The sequence below is a fragment of the Cydia strobilella genome, chromosome 5, assembly GCF_947568885.1.
Source record: "Cydia strobilella chromosome 5, ilCydStro3.1, whole genome shotgun sequence".
Lineage (NCBI taxonomy): Eukaryota > Metazoa > Arthropoda > Insecta > Lepidoptera > Tortricidae > Cydia > Cydia strobilella.
Genome location: NC_086045.1, coordinates 3000581 through 3018536, shown reverse-complemented (window position 1 = coordinate 3018536; position 17956 = coordinate 3000581). Strand labels below are relative to the sequence as shown.

The window sequence follows — 17956 nt, the reverse complement described above, 5'->3', positions numbered from 1 at the left end:
AAACGTTTAAATTTAAAATAAACTAGGACATAATATATAAATATAAAATATTAAATGTTTACGGACACTTATTATTTGTCTTGGGTATTGGTGCGGAAGTAGGTAAGCGGGTGAGGTCGTCACAAATGATCTACTTTCGCTCTTACTAAAGTTTGTTCAGATCATTATGAACACCGGACTCGCTAAGCAACTTCTGCCGTATACTGTACCTTTATACACAGCAAACTGAAACCCTGGGCTGCAATAATAGTATATTACAGTACATCTGGTGCTACTTTACCGCACTAGTGCGATAATAAGCTCATTACGCAACTATGTCGAAAACTTAAAGGGCCATATGTACTGTAAAACCTTGTACGATACATGTGTGAATAGGCAATTAGTAACTCGTGCCGACTTAAAACACTCCCTTCGGTCGTGTTTTAATTTATCGCCACTCCTTGCGAATTTCCTATTTTTCGCACTTGTATCGTAATGTACTATTATGGGACTGCTACATAATGAAAGTCATTAAAATACGAATGGGGGTTTATGAAACGTGATAAAAGCGAGTTGCATAAACATCACAACGAGTGTTTTAATACATAATTATGTACAGTGCACACTGCTTTATCTACACATATATTATAAGTCTATGATGTGTTCAGGAACAGCATGTTACGACCACAGTTGCAGAATGTGATCACACATTCAATAAAACTTCATCACGAAATTCACAAATGATACTAGAAATGAGATCAAATCAATTTCCTTTGTTTTTCAGTGATGATCGAAATTTGAATGTCATTATTAAATCGATATCGATGTTATTATTACGCAATAATAACAATTTCATCAAATACGATTTTTGTTCTAACAAAACCGTAATTTGCGGTTTTTGAACCCATTATAGAAAGTTTATGATACGTGTGTAGATAAAATACATTTACTTATAAAATTATTTGTCAACATAATTTTAGTATGAAATAGTACATTTCGATGCTAGTGCGGAAAGTATGTCATTACCTCACGAGTACCGAGATATCTTGCCACGAGCCGTAGGCGAGTGGCAAGACTCGGGACGAGTGAAGAATGACATATCCGCACGTGTATCGAACGACGTTTTTTAATACAGTTGCGAAAAAAAAGAAAAGCAACAAGTAAGGAATGGAATTCGAAACTTTTATATTATTAATTCTGTGACACTGACATCATTGACATTGACATTATGAAGAGGTGTTTTTCTAGCTTTTTTATTCGACTAGAATTGAATTTGTTATTATTATTGAACCCACTTCAATGAAAGTTTTTTTTTTCAAATGCATGTTCTAAAGGGCCCTTCACACTCATGCGCGAATCACGGCGCGGAGCCGCGAACGTGAGTGTGGAGTCTAGTTCGCTAATCAGCGAAATCGACTCCACACTCGAGTTCGCGGCTTCGCGTCGCGTAGTCTGGAGCGAGCTTATAAGACAGAAACAATTGTAAATATTAAAACATTGTACTATTATTAAATATCGTTATTTACGATTGTTTGTGTATCGTATATTTATAAAAACAATATTGAATGTTGCCTTTGGAAACTTAAAACATTCTTGCAGTAAGAAAATACGCCTCTTCTTTGACAGGCGTTCCGTTCCATTCAGACAACTTATTAAAAACGGTTTTTAAACATTAAAAAATAATCGTGTAATGATGAAGAGGTAAGTAATGAAATATGCATATTTTTCGTATTCTTACATTAACAGTAGGTTTTTATGTTGATTACGACGTTTAAAGGAAACTAATATTAACACTCATCAATAAGTAGTCATGAATTGGAACAAGTAAAAATTTAAAAAAATTGGAAAAGTAAAAAGCACTAGTTCGCGAAAACCAACTTTCCGCACGCTAAACAGCCACGAAAAGTAGCACTTTTTGAGCAACTGTATTAAAAACATATATTCAGTGTCCCATTTCCATTCCTCTAGAGTGTAATTATCATATTGGCCTTGCCTAGGGGTTTAAGATTGATTATATTATTATGTGCAATTTTCTACTGGATACGTAATGTAATATTTGAAATAAAATAAGCATCATACATTTTATTTTATTGCTAGTTTTCCATCACCAGTAAAGCAAAATTCACATAATATTCTAAAATAATAAATTACAATCTCCCATGATACAGGTTGGAAAAAAATAAAACATTCTTTTATACATTCTATTTCGGTTATACAATTCCTAACATTGCTTTCTTCAAAAAAAATTTTTTAGTTAAATAATAATACCTACCTACCTATAATTCAAATTGCCGATTTCGTTGAAAACAAACAAAATGTGACCAGATGTGACAAGGAGGTGGGGAGGGGACAAAAAATCATGAAATTCGTGTGACGTAAGTATTTAATGGATGACCCCTTACAAAGTAATCTGGGTATCGGTAATTAGATTCCAAAAGTAATTTCGAGTAACATAGAATCAGGAATCAATTACGATATGCCCGTATCTGTCACGCTGCTGCATCAAAATAAAGGGCCCGTATAAGCAACCTGTTGATTTGTGTGGGTAGTCCCCCAGCGTCATCCGCGTCACGTTTTACCCCGACTTATGAATGAGATAGCGACGCCCCAGAGGGGGGCAGGGGCACCACCGCTACTCATTCGCCGGCCCGCGCCCGAAGTGAGCACACGTCCGTCGCGCTCACTGACCACAAATCGCGTGCAGTGAAACTTCATTAAAGTTATTTTATTGCAAAAACAAATGGCCATCGATAGTGAAACCTGAAACTGTGTGATTGTGTGTGTTCTGTGTACATTAACCTGTGTTTCAAATAAACTTGGTACATCCTAGCATTGCTAGGAATCAGTGAAAATTGCTGGATTTTGTTGGCCGGCGGACAGCGCCCAGGCCAGTATGGAGAGCTACTTTGACATCTCAAACGACCTCAAAGACGTCTGGGATGCAGACATTGATCCGGTAAGTTTACCAGGCTTTACTATCTAAGAGAAATCAGTTCCACCGAAGTGTATCTGAGAAAGTAGCGTTGATAACGGTCACAAATAGAATCTAGTCCTTGTTTTCTAACTAATCAAATCAAACTGTAGAAGAAAATAAATACGAGTGCATTGTGACTCAACTGCAAATATATGATAACACAGTTGGAATTCGATGGAAAACAGCTCAAGGAATTTATGTGAACAGTTGATTCATTTTCACTTGTTTGGGTATTTTGTTTTAAAACTTGTGTTTAGGTCTGTCACTGCGATTTAAATGTAAATAGATAGGTTTAAAATATTGTCTTCGGTTACCGCGATAGTTACTCATGAAATAAAACTATGAAAACGGATTATATCGCGTATATTGAATTTATAATACATCCCGACGTTTCGAACCCTTTACAGCGTTCGTGGTCAACGGGTGTAACGTCGGGATGTATTATAAATTCAATATACGCGATATAATCCGTTTTCATAGTTTTATTTCATAGATAGGTTTAAGTGGGGGAACAGGGGTTATTATATTTTTACCTAGGAAGGCCCTTTTTGCTTAGGTAGGCTATAATGAGTAGTTAGTTAACTGTTCATTTCTCCATCGGGTAACAACCCGAGAAAATACCCAAACTATTGAAATAACCGCATCTTGTTATTTTGTATTTTACTTATTTGGTACCTACGTGTTAACTTTAGATTCTGCTATTAATAAAAAAACAACGTAAGTTTGTAATATGTGGTATTTTCTATAAAAAGGGACCTTATTGTCGATGGCGCTTACGCTATTATTAACGATGCTCCGTCATAAATACAATGCCGCGCGACGCTGTGCGGCGTAAACGCCATCGACAATAAGGTCCCTTTTCATAGAAAATGCCTCATATATGTAAGTAAGTACTTACCTAACTGGATCGCGTTCCGTTATTTTCCAGTGAGACTTGATGTCTAATTAAATTGCAACGCTGTGGAATTTACTCGAAAACCGATTTGTTTTCACCACAGCTATTATTACTATAGACGACATACCAAACAATGAAAAAGTCGCAATCACAACATGTACCACGCGACCAATACGTCGTAAGCGCCGTAAAAATTCACATATTAAAAACGGGTCACCGTCCGTCCGTCCGGGGTCCGTCACCGTCGACGTCGACGCAAGCTCCTGATGACGCTCCTCGGTACGGAGTGAAACATGTCGAGCGTTTTCGACTTAAAATACGTGAGTGACCCGTTTTTAATATGTTTAATATGTCTGTCTCGCGGAAGTTTTGTTATTAAAATTCATGGCGCTTACGCGTTTAGGTCGCGAGATTCATGATCCGCTTCTATTCTATGGTTTGATGCCAAAACGGCAGCAACTGATGGCGCAAAATACTGGTTCTGTGCCGGTTCTATACGTTAGTAATAGTAGTTCAATCGTTTTCACTTCTGCATTTCGGTTGCGTTGTTTTCATTACAGTAGATTCGTTTCGTTGATTATTATTATCACTACTGATAATGTTTTAGTGAGGTAGGCAGCTTATTAAATATAAAACTAAGGTGATAACAGTGTATGAATTGTTAACGAATGGATCTTATTTCTGTAGCTGGATCAAATTTCAAAAGTAACTAGCGACCCGCTCCGGGTTACACAAAACCTTAACAACCTAAACTTTCCTCAAGAATCACTCTATTGATAGGTAAAAACGGCATGAAAATCCTTTCAGTAGTTTTTGAGTTTATCGCGAACATACATACAGACAGACACGGCGGGGGACTTTGTTTTATATGGTGTAGTGATAGGTGGGTAACCATAACCTTAACTGGGGCATTTTCTATGAAAAGGGACCTTATTGTCGATGGCGCTTACGCGGCACAGCGTCGCGCGGCATTGTATTTATATCGGAGCATTGTTAATAATGGCGTAAGCGCCATCGACAATAAGGTCCCTTTTTATAGAAAATACCAAACTAGGTAAGCTTTACTTCAGTGTATCTAAACTTAACTAAAATAGCGGTTTCACTCACGTGTTTTTAGTCACTCGCGCGACATGTTTCGGAGAGCCACATGACATGGAGCGACATGTTTGTATCTAAACTATCTAAATTACCTAATTCTGTATTAAGCCGATACGTCTGCAAGCGATATATATTTTTTTTTTATTAAAAGAACAAACCGAAACCGTGTTCCGAAAGGTCGCGAGTGCGAATCTTAAAACGGTGAATTTACTTCATTTAACTTTTTTTAAAAGTGAATTTTTACCGAAAAGCATGTGTGGCTACCACCAGTTTGGCACTGACATAAACGCTATTGAGAACGTAACTTACTTTCTATTAGTCTCTATGCATCTCGCTCGTACTCGCATATTAGTGCCAGCGAGATGTATAGAAAGTAAAGTACGTAGACGTTAGCGTATATGTCAGTTTTGACAATGTCAGTGACTCGTGGTACGGGTACTGGTAAATATCAAATGATAGTAAGTACAGTGACAGCGGCGTCAGATAGTTACGGCGTGTCAAAAATATTCATAGGCAAGCCGGAGATAATTGGGATTCTCTTTTCTTTATGAGCTGTGGGAAATGCTCTTTCTGAGAATCAGGCAAGCCCCGACGTCTCGCCTCTTTCACGCGAAACTTTGCGCAGGGGGCGCCACTACCACAATTTGAGGGTCTATCGCAAAACAAGAAAATCGAAATTTCGTTATCTAACATCTCTGTCACTCTTGCATATTCGTGCGTCAAAGAGGCAGATAGGTAGTCTCGTATCGCGTTTCCCGGTAGGTTATCTGTAAACAAAAGATTGTTAATAAGGATAAATAGGTTATTAATATAATTGATGAAATAAAAGATACCGATTAGAAACACGGAACCTCAAATAATAATTAAAAGATTGAGGTTATCCAGAGGCTTAACAAATACACACATTCGACTTATACGGTAAAAAGTGCCGTGCAGCGATAGGTTTGTATATAGCCATAAGCGGAAATGCATAATGCCAAGGGCCTGACACTCCTTGATAGAGAAAGATAGTCTTATTGCGATTCCTATCAGAGGAAAGGGAAAATAGTGCCATGCTTTGTCTTTATCACCGACCGGGTATTTTTTCATGGTCGGGTTATCGCATCATAGCAAGGAGGCGATGGCGAAATACCGAAATTTATAAGTGAAAGAGAAATAAGATTATGCTGCCATACATGAATATGTCTTTCTCTTACCCCTATTCACTCGGTTTCATGTCTAACTACTTGTATATAGTATATATGTATACATAGACATAGTATATACAAGTAGTTATAGACGCGCCACCGAGCGACCGGGGGTAAGAGAAAGAATATTCATATAAAATTTGGGCAGCACAGGATTTTTTCTCTTTCACTCTTATTAGCACTATTTTCTCTTTCCTCTTATAGGAATCGCAATAAGACTGTCTTTCTTTATTAAAGAGTGTCAGACCCCTGTGTATATACTATGTCTATGGCATTGGCCGTCTTAACCGCTCTTGATAGTCTTGACACAGCGTTGCAACAATCATCCGTCAGGGATGCAGTGACCATTGATGATGATTAAAAGACTAAGATCATACTAATGACACTTGATTAATTATGAAGTGGTTGGTCTTTAGTCCAAAAATATGCGAAAACAGAGCTATCCCCTCTCAATTCCATTTTCATCACGTAATTACAGAAAGAATAGCTTTCTATTGCGAGCTGGTAAAAGTCTAAATGAACTAACGAAAGAGTGTGATATTGACGTTTTTAATAGTAACATCACAACTATAAGACGGATTCTGGCAAACAAATTACCTAAGTGAGCGAGTCGTATGCGATAGCATATTCATAATAATATCACTGTATCGATTGATGTATTTTATTAATAAGTTTTGTTTTTCTTAGCTCAGTATATGAAGAGTATTGAATTGTGGGTATTTGATAAGTAGGTATTCACATTTTGAAATTAGTATTAGTTGAATACGTTGTAAAATTTTAGTGCTAACCACCAATTATGTGTTAACTTGTTGCTATTGGTGGGAACCTATAATTGGCTTTTTGTTATTTACTTATATAACTATTGTATAATTGATAGCTGTTGGTTCTCCGAAAATAAATAAATAAATAAATAAATAAATGTGATTTCGCCTCTAAAAATTGTGTGCATCCTCAATTAACTTTAAGTGTGAAATGGACTTTAAATTTTCAACCACAATCTTAACTTGATGCCCCGTTCATAGGAATATTTTCAATTTTCTAAATAGACAAGCTGGTTCAAATCGAGTTTCAGGGACACCCCGCCACTGTTCTAAAAAGGTAATACATGCAACATAGCTGCTATGCTTTAGTAGTATTCTGTAAAAAGCCTACCTGTCTTGATTAAGAGCAAAAAACGTTTACCGGTGCGCATATTGCGTACATCTCCCCTTTTAGTTTTTTGCGTCGTAGTTATAGTTCATTGGTCAGACTTTTTTTATACCTGACGCACTGAGGTACAGTTATAGAAAGTTGTTAAAATGTCTACAGTAAAAATTCATATAAAGTATGTAGGTATAAAATGTGTAATAAAAAAATACTGTCAAGTTTGACAGGTAAAGAAGATTGCGTTGGCTAAAGTCGCAAATCTCGTAACTCCATTTCAATTAGTAATTGTTACCTCAAGGGCTTATTACACTGTGCTAAATTTAGTGACTAACAAGAGGGACGCCGCTATACGTGAGAAACGATAGGATGTATCTCTTATCGCGTCTCAGGTATAGCGGCGTCCCTGTTGTTAGTCACTAAATTTAGCAAAGTGTAATAAGCCCTTTAGCCAACAATACCTCCTCCGGAGAAGTTACGAGGTGTGCGACTTTAGCCGACATTATGTTGTAAGGCGTATGTCTTGTGGTACTTGAGTGAATGTGAATGATCAAACCTCAAGTTAAATGGCAACAGGAATGACCGTATAATGCAGTATGCACACTGCTGTAAAGGAGTAAGGAGGAATTTGTCCTCCTTACTCCTTACTCCTGTACAAATTTAAAATGTACCATAAATGAATTATTGGTGACCCGGTGAGGTGTTTAGAAAGGTCTACAAACACACATTTGTTTTTTTGCCAGGGTCTTCCAATTTTTTTTAACTTGCCGAGGCAGACCTACGGGTTTCCAAACAAATTACAGTATACCTCAGTGTGTCAGGTAACTCAGGTATAAATAAGTCTGAATACATATAACCTGTTCTGAGGGAATAAGATTCGAATTGGATACATGTCAGAATAATTAGACTGAAATTTCAATTACCTATTAAATTTACATAGTGAAGAATTTTCAATTACCTATTAAATTTACATTGTGATTATTTGTTTTTACTTTTCTTAAATGATTTGTGATAAATTAAATACGCCGTATATTTGTAGTATTAAATAAAATAAAACATATTATAAAAAGTCACTCAAAACTCACTTACTTAACGAACCGTCATATTTCACTCCATGTGGACCAATATTTCGCATTCGAGTAATTTTCGAATTAAATACTCGAGTGACCAGTTTTGATACATTTAGAACACTGTCACGTCATGTTAATAATCATAATCGTGTCGTGTATAAAAACTTATCTGATGTGTGATTATATAGAAAATTGCACTGTATATTTAACAACATAATAAAAACCAGTCAATCGTGAGTAATAAATATAAAAGAAGCGTATGTATTACGTTGTAGCTGTATGTATTTTGAAGTTTCCGTATACGAATAGGCACTTAAAATTTCTTATGGATAGCTCACTCTATATGCCCGCATTTTTTTAAAGAATACAAAAAAATAAAATCTCATCATTGGTTGGAAGATTCTTTGCTCTCACTCAATATAACCAAAACAAATTACATTTGTTTTAGTAAAACAGCAGCCACTAAACCAGGTAAAGATTTTAAAGTGACTATACACACTTACCCATGCAACAGAAATATCTCCACGGACTGTAATTGTGCTCTACTGAAACGTACTGATCATCTCAAATACTTAGGAGTACAGATCGATGCACATCTAAAATGGAATCATCACATTACTGTCGTTGCTTCTAGAGTTCGGAAACTCATATATGCTTTCAGAAATCTAAGAAGCGTGGCAAACAAACAATTGTTAATTAAAACATATAAAGCACTAGGAGAATGCATTGTGAATTACTGTATTTGCTCTTGGGGTGGTGCTGCAAAGACTCACATGATTGAGGCAGAAAGAGCCCAGCGAGCTCTCTTAAAGGTCATGCTATACCTACCTTTCCGCTATCCCACTACCGAATTATATAACATGACTATGGTCCCCACAGTTCGCAAATTATACATCATGCAATGCCTAAAAAGATATCACCACAAAGTAGCCCCAACGCTATCGACATGCCACAAGCGTATTGAGCGCTGTCCTATTCCGAAATGCAAAACTAAATTTGCCAGAAGAAACATCAATTATAGCGCCCCATTAATATATAATAAAATAAAAATGGAACATAAAACTATAAAAACATTATCTAATCATGCTTTTAAAAAGACTATTTGGACATGGTTGTGTTCTATGAATTATGATGAGACTGAGAAACTATTAAGCCAGGGATTATTTGGATGTTAGGATTAGTACACACACACACACGCACGCACGCACGCACGCACGCACGCACGCACGCACGCACGCACGCACGCACGCACACACACACACACACACACACACACACACACAAATGCATGCAAGTTTTTGAATAGCCTTCCCGCTATACTATTATTGTTTGTACCTAAATTATATATTAAATATTTTATGTTACAAGTTAAGTTAAGTTAATGGTTCTTTATAATTCTAACTGATTATATAATACGGGCAAACACTGGGGCTGCAACACAGTGTAAACTAACGCAGTCTCCAGGGCTCCAACTGCATATGTACCATGTATGTTTTGATCAATAAAGATTTATTTATTTATTATTTATTATCATTATTCAGCAGTAGGTATCAACTTTATATCATGATGTGTTAATATCATTAAATACTCACCTAATTTTGGACTTTACTACTCTAATAAGGTAATAACTAATAATCTTTTACCAAATTACATAAAACTAAGTACACCCAAAAACAACTGCCTCATGACCACCAATTTCCAAGCCCATTCGGGGGTCAATGAGACCTCTGGGCACCTGTAACTCGTTTCAATGCTATGCGTGACTTCACCGACCAAGTAAGTCGTCAATTATACCTACGTTACTCGCTCTTATAGGGACTTTAGGGACCGTGCGCGTTGGAGGGTCTGCCATCTTGTGGCCTGAATCGGAACCATCAACCATCACATGTGTACATTGACACTTCACGCCAAAGCAGGTGCTGCCATCTTGTGGGCTACTTTGGAAGCATAAACTACACATTTACGCCTCGCGCCAAAAATCTGACGTCTCCTGTGCTGCCCCCTACAGTTTATGCACGGTCCCTATTAAGGTGGGTACGGTTTGTGAATATGTTTTTAGTTTTGTGTTAGGATGGGTTTCGGTTGGGTTGGTTGGGCGCCATTCATTTATTACGTAAGACCATTTTTGCCAGTTTTTGACTCCTCCCCTATGTAAGAAAAAATAAGAATAGGCTGACCCCCTCCCCCTATATTGGCTATAGTACGTAAGAATCTACGGGAAAAAAATAGTTTGTGTTTATTTAAAAAATTAACATTTCTGGAACTTTTTATTTTTATTCATTAAATATATACAACAAACTTTTCACTATTTCTAATTATACATTTTAATTTAAGCCAGCGTTTAAAGACAGTGTGCAGTAACAGCCCAAAAAGACCGGGGCCTGTGCTAGGGCTAGTTACAATATATGTGACACAATTTTAGAGAGCTTACTTGTAGCTTCAAAGGTACTGGAGCCCATTTAAGCTAACTGCACCGTGTTTGATAGCATAGAGAGAGTGTGGGTCAGTGTTATTTTAAACGTCATATTTTCATGTAATGGGGACATCATTCGACGCGAGAGGTATAGGCATTATTACTTATTATTTTACGTTTAAACTAGAAAACAATTACTAATAAAACTTCCGTGAGACACAGACATATTAAATATATTAATAACGGGTCACTCACGTGTTTTAAGTCGAAAACGCTCGACATGTTTCACTCCGTACCGAGGAGTGTCACCGTCGACGCAAGCTCCTGATGACGCTACTCGGTACGGAGTGAAACATGTCGAGCGTTTTCGACTTAAAACACGTGAGTGACCCGTTATTAATATATTTAATAAAACAATTACTCTTTGTTATATGAAGTTTGAGCTGAAACTTTAAAATTTTTGAATAGAGAGTTTTAATTAAGTCACAATTACATATGTTCACCAAAGTATAATAATAAAATTGAAGAAATGAGCGAGCGTGTATAAGGAATGTTATGAAAGTGAAGGAAGCGAAAGAGGCATGTTAGCACGTAAAACTTGTCATGGATGAAATAAAACTATGAAAACGGATTATATCGCGTATATTGAATTTATAATACATCCCGACGTTTCGAACTCTTTACAGCGTTCGTGGTCAACGGGTGTCAATCGTTGACCACGAACGCTGTAAAGAGTTCGAAACGTCGGGATGTATTATAAATTCAATATACGCGATATAATCCGTTTTCATAGTTTTATTTCATGAGTAACTATCGCGGTAACCGAAGACAATATTTTGTCATGGATGGTTTCTTTTTTTCAAAAATCAAAATTAGAATGTGAGGGAGCGGCTTTTTGGCGGCGGGTTCGTGACTATTAATTCCCGACATTCGTAGTCAAAAAAGTACACTCATTTTTAGGGTTCCGTACTCAAAGGGTAAAAACGGGACCCTATTACTAAGACTCCGCTGTCTGGTCATCGCCCGATGGTTCAATTCAAACTGCTCATGTACTGCGGGCGCAGCATGGTTCCATTTTTATCGCCTGCCACTATGCCCGTCACTTTCGCACTTACATACTTGTTAGAACGTGACAGGCGTGGTGACAAGCGGTAAAAATGCGACCGCGCTACCGCCGCTGTTCTGTTCGACTACCCGCGAAGCGATCGCAATGGCGCCTCTCATGGTCTTACGGTATACGGTACACCGAGGAGCGACGACCTAGTGCGTTGAACCTCGCGCGTTTTTTACGTGGTCACACTTGTAAGATAGGCGGAGGGACGCATTACATACGCATGGTCACACTTAGGGCTGTACGGAAATCCCGTACCGGAATATAGGACCGATATTAACGATAGTACAGTACCGGAATTGAAGAGGGCCAATAACGGAATTCTGATACTGGATTTTTTAAATTTAGTTTTAGAAAAAAAAAAGAAATATGACGACAACTGATTATTGCGAGAATTTAGTTTAATAGACCTATCATTATTCTGTTGTAACAGACAATGCGTAGATTATGTCCGTACCTGAGAGGCATAACAATAACACTGTAAGTTCCATTTTAGTAATTTTAAAGAAGCGTTTTTGTGTCAAAATTTGTCTTCCAACGTTTTTCGAACAACATGAACTGAATACACAAGAAGTTTCAGTCACAGTTTTTTTATTAATCGACAGTAAATACAGGGTGGCTAAAAAATAAGTGCAATCCCGTTGCCAGGGAGGTTTTGGGATTATACGGTCTGGTCTAGTGGGCAGTGACGCCGATAAAGCCGATAGTCCTGGGTTCGAATCCCGGTAAGGGCATTCATTTCATTTGTGTGATGAGCAGATATTCGTTCCTGAGTCATGGGTGTTTCCTATGTATAATAATTAGTATGTATTTATTTATATAAGTATAGTAAAATACCGAAAAGCACAAAAATTTACTTACAGTGTTATGCGGTATTCCTCTCACGTACGGATGTTAATAAATTGTATAACTGTATACTTATGTGTAACAAAACATTAAAAACAATCCATTATCATTGATTATTTATCTGATTTTACCTTAAACAATTGTTTTTGGTCATCAATTAGTCTTATTTAATACCGGTATTAATTCCGGAATTCCGGTACTGTAAGCGAATATCGGATCTTAATACCCGTATTGAGTCCTCGCATTTCCACCAAAGCTTGTCGGGAAACATAACTCGGCTAAATTGCGTTGCTAATTGAGTGTCGATCTGTACTGTAGATAATTTGCCGCCTTGGGTTGAAAAATTTCGATCGCGGCAAAATGGTGGTCAATTATGTAGGTATGTTATACCTATTATTAGTATAACATACAGAATTAGTATGTATCACTAAAACTTATTATGTATCCGTGGTCGTAGATGATTTGGGAGCTTTGACCATTCGCTATTAGAATTGATAAGTTGGGCGCGGCTTGACCGGTTCGATTAGTATTCTAGATATGTTTTTGATCTGTTCGCATTCCTTTTAAAATACTGCGGCTAGATTGGCGTATTCATTAGATAGGTTTATACAGTTACGCTGCGTCTTACGTAAGCGAATAACTCGCGAACGCGATTCGAAGCGGCGCTTTCATTTCACGTTGTCAGATCCGATATCGGATGACAGATAACCACGTGTCTTTCTCCGGGACTCAAAACTATTTTCATACCAAATTTCATCTCAGTCGGTTCAGCGGTTAAAGCGTGAAGAGTTAACATACAAACAGAGTTACTTTCGCATTTGTAATTATTAGTATGGATTGAGTAACTACTCAGTAATGACTAAATAATAACTAAGTAGGTAGTTAGAGTTAAGGAGACTGGAAGTGTAGCACATTAATTTACTTAGAAATGTAACATTTACCTATAGAAATAAGCATTTTTCATCAGTTATATTTAAATTAAGCCCAACCAAAGGGCGAACACGCTATACATCAAAAATCACTTGCGTTTCTATGTGTGAACAGCACGTCTGTACACGCGGCATGCGTCATTGTAAGAATAAGTTGCTTAAAAATAGTACTAAGCAGCCAGCAGCCGGCAAACGGCCGTCAATCTGCTGTCGCGGGGCGAGGTAATTCGAGTCGGGGCGGGGCGGTGCGTGGCCGTTCTGTATGATAATTGATAATACTATTACTTATTCTGTGGCCGAACCAAAAGAGACTAAGGAACAAGGAGACAAGGAATTGTCATAGGAACCATCCTACGACACGACGCGACTATTTACGCGTTTTTAGTACTAAATACTACTTAAATACATGTTTTGTATCCGAATTTCTCACCTTGTTTTCACATTACTTGTATAATGAGATTAATGATAACTTTAATGTCTAATTAGCGGTAATGCCTCGCCTTCCAACAAGTTGATTAGTAGATTACCAAACCCCATTTTTGTATTAGAACCGGTTTATATAAACCGGTTTTAAGTGTTTCCCGGTTTCAAAAAAAGCATTTCGGAAGTTCTTGCTTGACGTATCTTGATGAATGCAATAATAAATTGAGTGTAAATGAGGTATTTTCTATGAAAAGGGACCTTATTGTCGATGGCGCTTACGCCGCACAGCGTCGCGCGGCATTGTATTTTTATATCGGAGCATCGTTAATAATGGCGTAAGCGCCGCCAGTAAGGTCCCTTTTTATAGAAAATACCACAAATAATTGTTTTAAGAAATCTGGCGATGTTTTCAAAAAACATGAGAAAATAAAGCACTACGATATATATATAAGAAAATAATATGGAATAAGATGTATGATGTATATCAGTGTATGTGCATGCGGGGCATCATAGCTAGAGTCTGTCCAAGCTAGCTTTGCACTAGCATGAATCAAGAACAAAGTGCGGAAATCACAGGGACCGGCCCGCTATCCCTTATCGGGGTTTTATAAGGGTATTGCATAAGGCTTAACTCACCATACCCTTTGCCAGACGAAACCCTTTGTTTTGCTTTTAAAAACCCTTATATAAAGCTACCACATTTGAGTAATCGGTAGCCCAAATACCCTTACAAAACCCTTATCATCCGCTCACCAACACCTTGCATATTGCTTATAAGTGTTAGCCTTATAAAGGGCGTCCCTTTTAGCATATAAGTGTGCTAATTTAAGTCGTCTACCTTGTTCATAAAGCACACATTACTTCGAATCCGAGCGATCGTCGGCGGTGACGCCGGCGTTCTTTGACTAGGCAAGTATTTTCTTTCCTTTTCATACACTACCGTAGATATATACCAATCCTGTCTCTTTCACGCAAAGGGAAACCTTTATAAAAAGCGCTTAAAGATAAGGGTAACCCTTATTAAGATCTAGCCTTATTTTTGGTTAGCTTTTCGGTAAGGGTTAGTCAAAGGTAAGGGTATGAATGGGCTTGCAGTTCAAAAGGGAAAGTCTTTCAATGTGTTAGCCGTGTTTAAGTGTCGCCCATTGAAAGGGTTTTATCGCGGAAAGGGTTGTCCGGTCCCTGGGAAATCATATAAATTTTAAATTACTGATTACATTGAGTTATGAACTGTTCTTGATCACGGGTCAAAGTAGCTATCATATAGTTTACTATCTCTCTAAAGTCTTATAGAATAAAAAATATTTCTTTACTAAAATGTATGTCTTAATCATTTTGAAGAATTGCGTTTTTATTAGGTACTTTTTCTATATTATATACAAGGTGTCACAGCCGAAATGTCCATATGCATTAGGGTATTTAGAACCAGTATACAAAGTATTATAACAACTGGTGTAGCGGTTACGAAGAGATTAACAAATTACGATTTTTTACTTTGGAGCAGCCTGTACCTATGTGTTAGTAGCTCCTGAGGTAATAAATAGTATGAATCCTTCTTCGACCTTTTTGATTTTCTTTTTTATTTATGACATTAATAAGATTCTGACTTTTGACAAACGTCATCATTGCCGCATATTTTCGAACAAATTGTCTGTTGTCGATTTTTGGCAATTTTAGTTAGATTTTTTTTATCTTTTGTTCTTATTAAAAAAATATTAACGTTAGAGCATTCCTGAGAAGTAACCCTAAGATAAGAAGATTTCAGGGTTTGTCCAATGGCTAAGGTCACCCTGTATATTCTATATCTACAGACGTAAAATTCTGAAAGCCACGATAAAGCCAATTTGCAAATTTTATTGATTCACATGTCTTCTGACAAGATATATATTCGAGTTAGGGATGCCGTCTATTTTTCAGGTTCAGTATAAAAAAAAAACATTTTAAAATGTGTTATAATTCAAGGAAATTAAAGAGCATTCTAGAGATTCTTCTATTTTTTATTAGAATCCTAGGAAATTTTTACCTGCAAGAGCTAATATTAGTGTCGAAAGTAATTTAATGAAACCTATAGAGTTGGGTCTGCGAGCAATGTGCCCCGCCCACTGCCACTTAAGATTCGCAATTCTGCGAGATATGTCGGTGACTTTATTTCTACTGCGGATATCATCATTTCTGATCCTATCAGTATCACGCAGAGAAACCCCGAGCATAGCTGGATGATGGAGCGAGGACCTGGTGAAGGTCGCGGGAATTCGGTGGATGCGAGCGGCACAAGATCGGTCGGAGTGGCGAGCCTTGGGGCCTATGTCCAGCAGTGGACGTCTATCGGCTGACATGATGTGATGATAGTTGGTTCAGTTCAAACCTTTCAGTACAGTTTTCAAGGTGAATTATCACGGGCAAGGAAATTGCATTTCTGAGTAAATAGAGGTAAAATAAATTCTAGAAAACTGCCCGCTTTCTGTGGGGATAAAAATTCCGGGAAAAATCAAATGTTTGTCGGGAATTTAACAAAATTTTGTTTTTAGGGTCCCGTACCCAAAGGGTAAAAACAGAACCCTTATACTAAGACTTCGCTGTCCGTCTGTCTGAAACATACAGAATTTAAAAAAAACTTTGTTATTTTCGGCTGTATTAGTTTTTTTCTGAAGTATTGTAACTGAAATTTGCATTGTTTTTGTTTCGAAAGAAACTTGAAAAAAAAAAAGTGCCGTTTTGAAATTTTCCCTTATTTTTCCGGGTTCTTTCAACGCTATTTCTGAGTAGCGTATTTCTTACAAAAACGCATCAAATAAATTACATTAACAAATTAACATTGACCCTGTGAATCATCACGCCAAATAAATTTGGAACGAAATATGGAACGGGCACTAATTTCGTGTGTTGGTCACAAATATTTGTTTCTAAGTTATGGATGTTTTCTATGTATGTAAGTATTCACACATTTGTCACTTTGTGTAAGATTGTCCTTTTTATTTATTACTGCCATCACCATCGTTAATAGGCGTAATAAGTAGCCGAATGCGAGATTACATATCATGATATCACTTAGGTACCGTTACAATTATTACGTGAACGGTACAGCCAATCCGATAGGGACCGTGCTCGTTGGAGGGTCTGCCATCTTGTGACCTACATCGGAAACTTGACATTGACACTTCACGTCAAAGCAGGTGCTGCCCCCTACAGTTCATGCACGTTCCCTACAAGTAGTAGTAGTAGTAAACTCTTTATTGTACGAAAATACATATTCAAAATTACATAATAGTCTTATAATAAGTGCCGTTGCGAGTATGTTACGCCCCTTTTGACTGTGACTTTGATCTTGAGTGCTATGCAAGTAACTAGGGTACAGGTTTTCTATACAAATACAATTTGAAAGTGGGAATTCCCGGTTCTCGCCATACAAACTCGGTACCCGGTGCATTCCCTACAAATAGCTGAGTGGAATGGCGTAGGTAATTAACTAGTTTATGGATATACTTGTATTCTATTGAGGACTATGTGCTATAATTTCTAGCGGTCCAAATTGCTAGCCAGAGATCAGTCACATTATGCTTAGGTAGGTACGCGTACCGTACCTATAATGCGTAGGCCTAGCGAAGAATACTGAATGACGGGACTTTACAAGTTGAACAAACAAATGTTCGGCCAAAATACAGAAATTCGCATTCTGTGTTCCTGCGGACCACTAATGTCAAAAAGGAGCATAGAATAGAATAGAATAGAATTTCTTTATTTGCCAGAATACGTGTATAAGATGACAACAGAAAAGGTTTACATGTACATGTACAAATAGCGGAAGCCGCTCGACCCCAATTTCAAAGGAATACCGCAAATCGATGTACAGGTTAGCCGTTTGGCACACGCATACTAGAGGTCGAAACA

At 37.4% G+C, this 17956-nt stretch overlaps 1 protein-coding gene across 1 annotated transcript in view; it reads left to right on the top strand.

Annotated features, from left to right (window-relative positions):
• The first annotated feature begins 2580 nt into the window (after positions 1-2580).
• The window catches only part of LOC134741333 (cyclic AMP response element-binding protein A), a 197763-nt gene continuing 182387 nt past the window's right edge, over positions 2581-17956 (top strand). Inside the window, exon 1 of the mRNA XM_063674085.1 lies at positions 2581-2935. Within this exon, the coding sequence (XP_063530155.1) occupies positions 2873-2935 (63 nt within the window). The 5' untranslated portion in view covers positions 2581-2872. The remainder of the gene's footprint in view (positions 2936-17956) is intronic.